We start from the raw sequence: 1,112 nt of genomic DNA on the forward strand, positions 1-1,112 counted from the left end.
TGATGCATGGGGCGGATTGGGGTTGCGGGGGGGGGCAAATGGGGCAGCTGCGGGTCGGGTGCACGGGGGGAGATGCTAGGAGCAAATTGGGGATGCGGAGGGTGATGCATGGGGCAGATTGGGGGTGGATGCAGAGGGCGGATGGGGAATGCTCAGGGAAAATGGGGATACAGGAGTGACGCACAGGGCGGATCGGGGTTGCGGGGGTGCAAACGGGACCGATGCAGTCCGGGGGCGCAGGGGCAGTGCGGCAGCGCCGGGGTGACGTCCCGTGCCGTGTCCCCCCCTCCCTTCCCACCCCCCGGCAGGCTGCACATCGGGAAGGGCGTGCAGCTGGAGTGCCGTGGCGAGGGCGACGTGTGGATGCGCTGCCTGAGCGACCACGCCGTCTTCGTGCAGAGCTACTACCTGGACCGCGAGGCCGGGCGGGCGCCCGGGGACGCCGTGCACAAGATCTACCCCGGCGCCTACATCAAGGTGGGGGCCTCCCCCCCCCCCCCCAAAATCCCCAGCGCCGAACGGCTTCAGGGTCCCCCCGGCCCCGGCTCAGGACTGTCCCCCCGCTTCATCCCCAGGTGTTCGACCTGCGCCAGTGCCACCGCCAGATGCAGCAGCAAGCAGCCACAGCCCAGGCGGCTGCCGCGGCTCAGGCGGCCGCCGTGGCCGGCAGCATCCCGGGACCCGGCTCGGTGGGCGGCATCGCGCCCGCTGTCGGTGAGCAGCACACGGGGAGGGGGTGTTGGGAGGGGGGTGGGCAGGACGCCTGGGCCCCCCACCCACGGGCCGTGTCCCGCGGCAGGGCTGTCGGCGGCGGCGGGGATCGGCGTGGACGACCTGCGGCGCCTCTGCATCCTGCGGCTGAGCTTCGTCAAGGGCTGGGGGCCCGACTACCCGCGGCAGAGCATCAAGCACACGCCGTGCTGGATCGAGGTGCACCTGCACCGGGCGCTGCAGCTGCTCGACGAGGTCCTGCACACCATGCCCATGGCCGACCCCGCGCCCCTCCGCTAGCCGGGCCCCCCCCCCGGGCGCTGCCGGGCAGCGAGGACGGCGGCCCCCGGCGGTGGGGGAGAGGCCCCGCGGCCCCGGCCCCCCTCCCCTTGGAGGCCCTT

General features: G+C 73.5%; 1 protein-coding gene across 1 annotated transcript in view; it reads left to right on the forward strand.

Moving 5' to 3' along the window:
• LOC112973246 (mothers against decapentaplegic homolog 4-like) overlaps nucleotides 1-1,102 on the forward strand; it is a 7,567-nt gene extending 6,465 nt beyond the window's left edge. The window contains exons 3-5 of the mRNA XM_026080901.1: nucleotides 157-477; nucleotides 576-714; nucleotides 800-1,102. Coding sequence (XP_025936686.1) covers nucleotides 157-477; nucleotides 576-714; nucleotides 800-1,011 — 672 coding nt within the window. The 3' untranslated portion in view covers nucleotides 1,012-1,102. The remainder of the gene's footprint in view (nucleotides 1-156; nucleotides 478-575; nucleotides 715-799) is intronic.
• Nucleotides 1,103-1,112: the final 10 nt, after the last annotated feature.

Source organism: Apteryx rowi, unplaced genomic scaffold, assembly GCF_003343035.1.
Source record: "Apteryx rowi isolate R43461 unplaced genomic scaffold, aptRow1 scaffold_530, whole genome shotgun sequence".
In the NCBI taxonomy this organism is placed as follows: domain Eukaryota; kingdom Metazoa; phylum Chordata; class Aves; order Apterygiformes; family Apterygidae; genus Apteryx; species Apteryx rowi.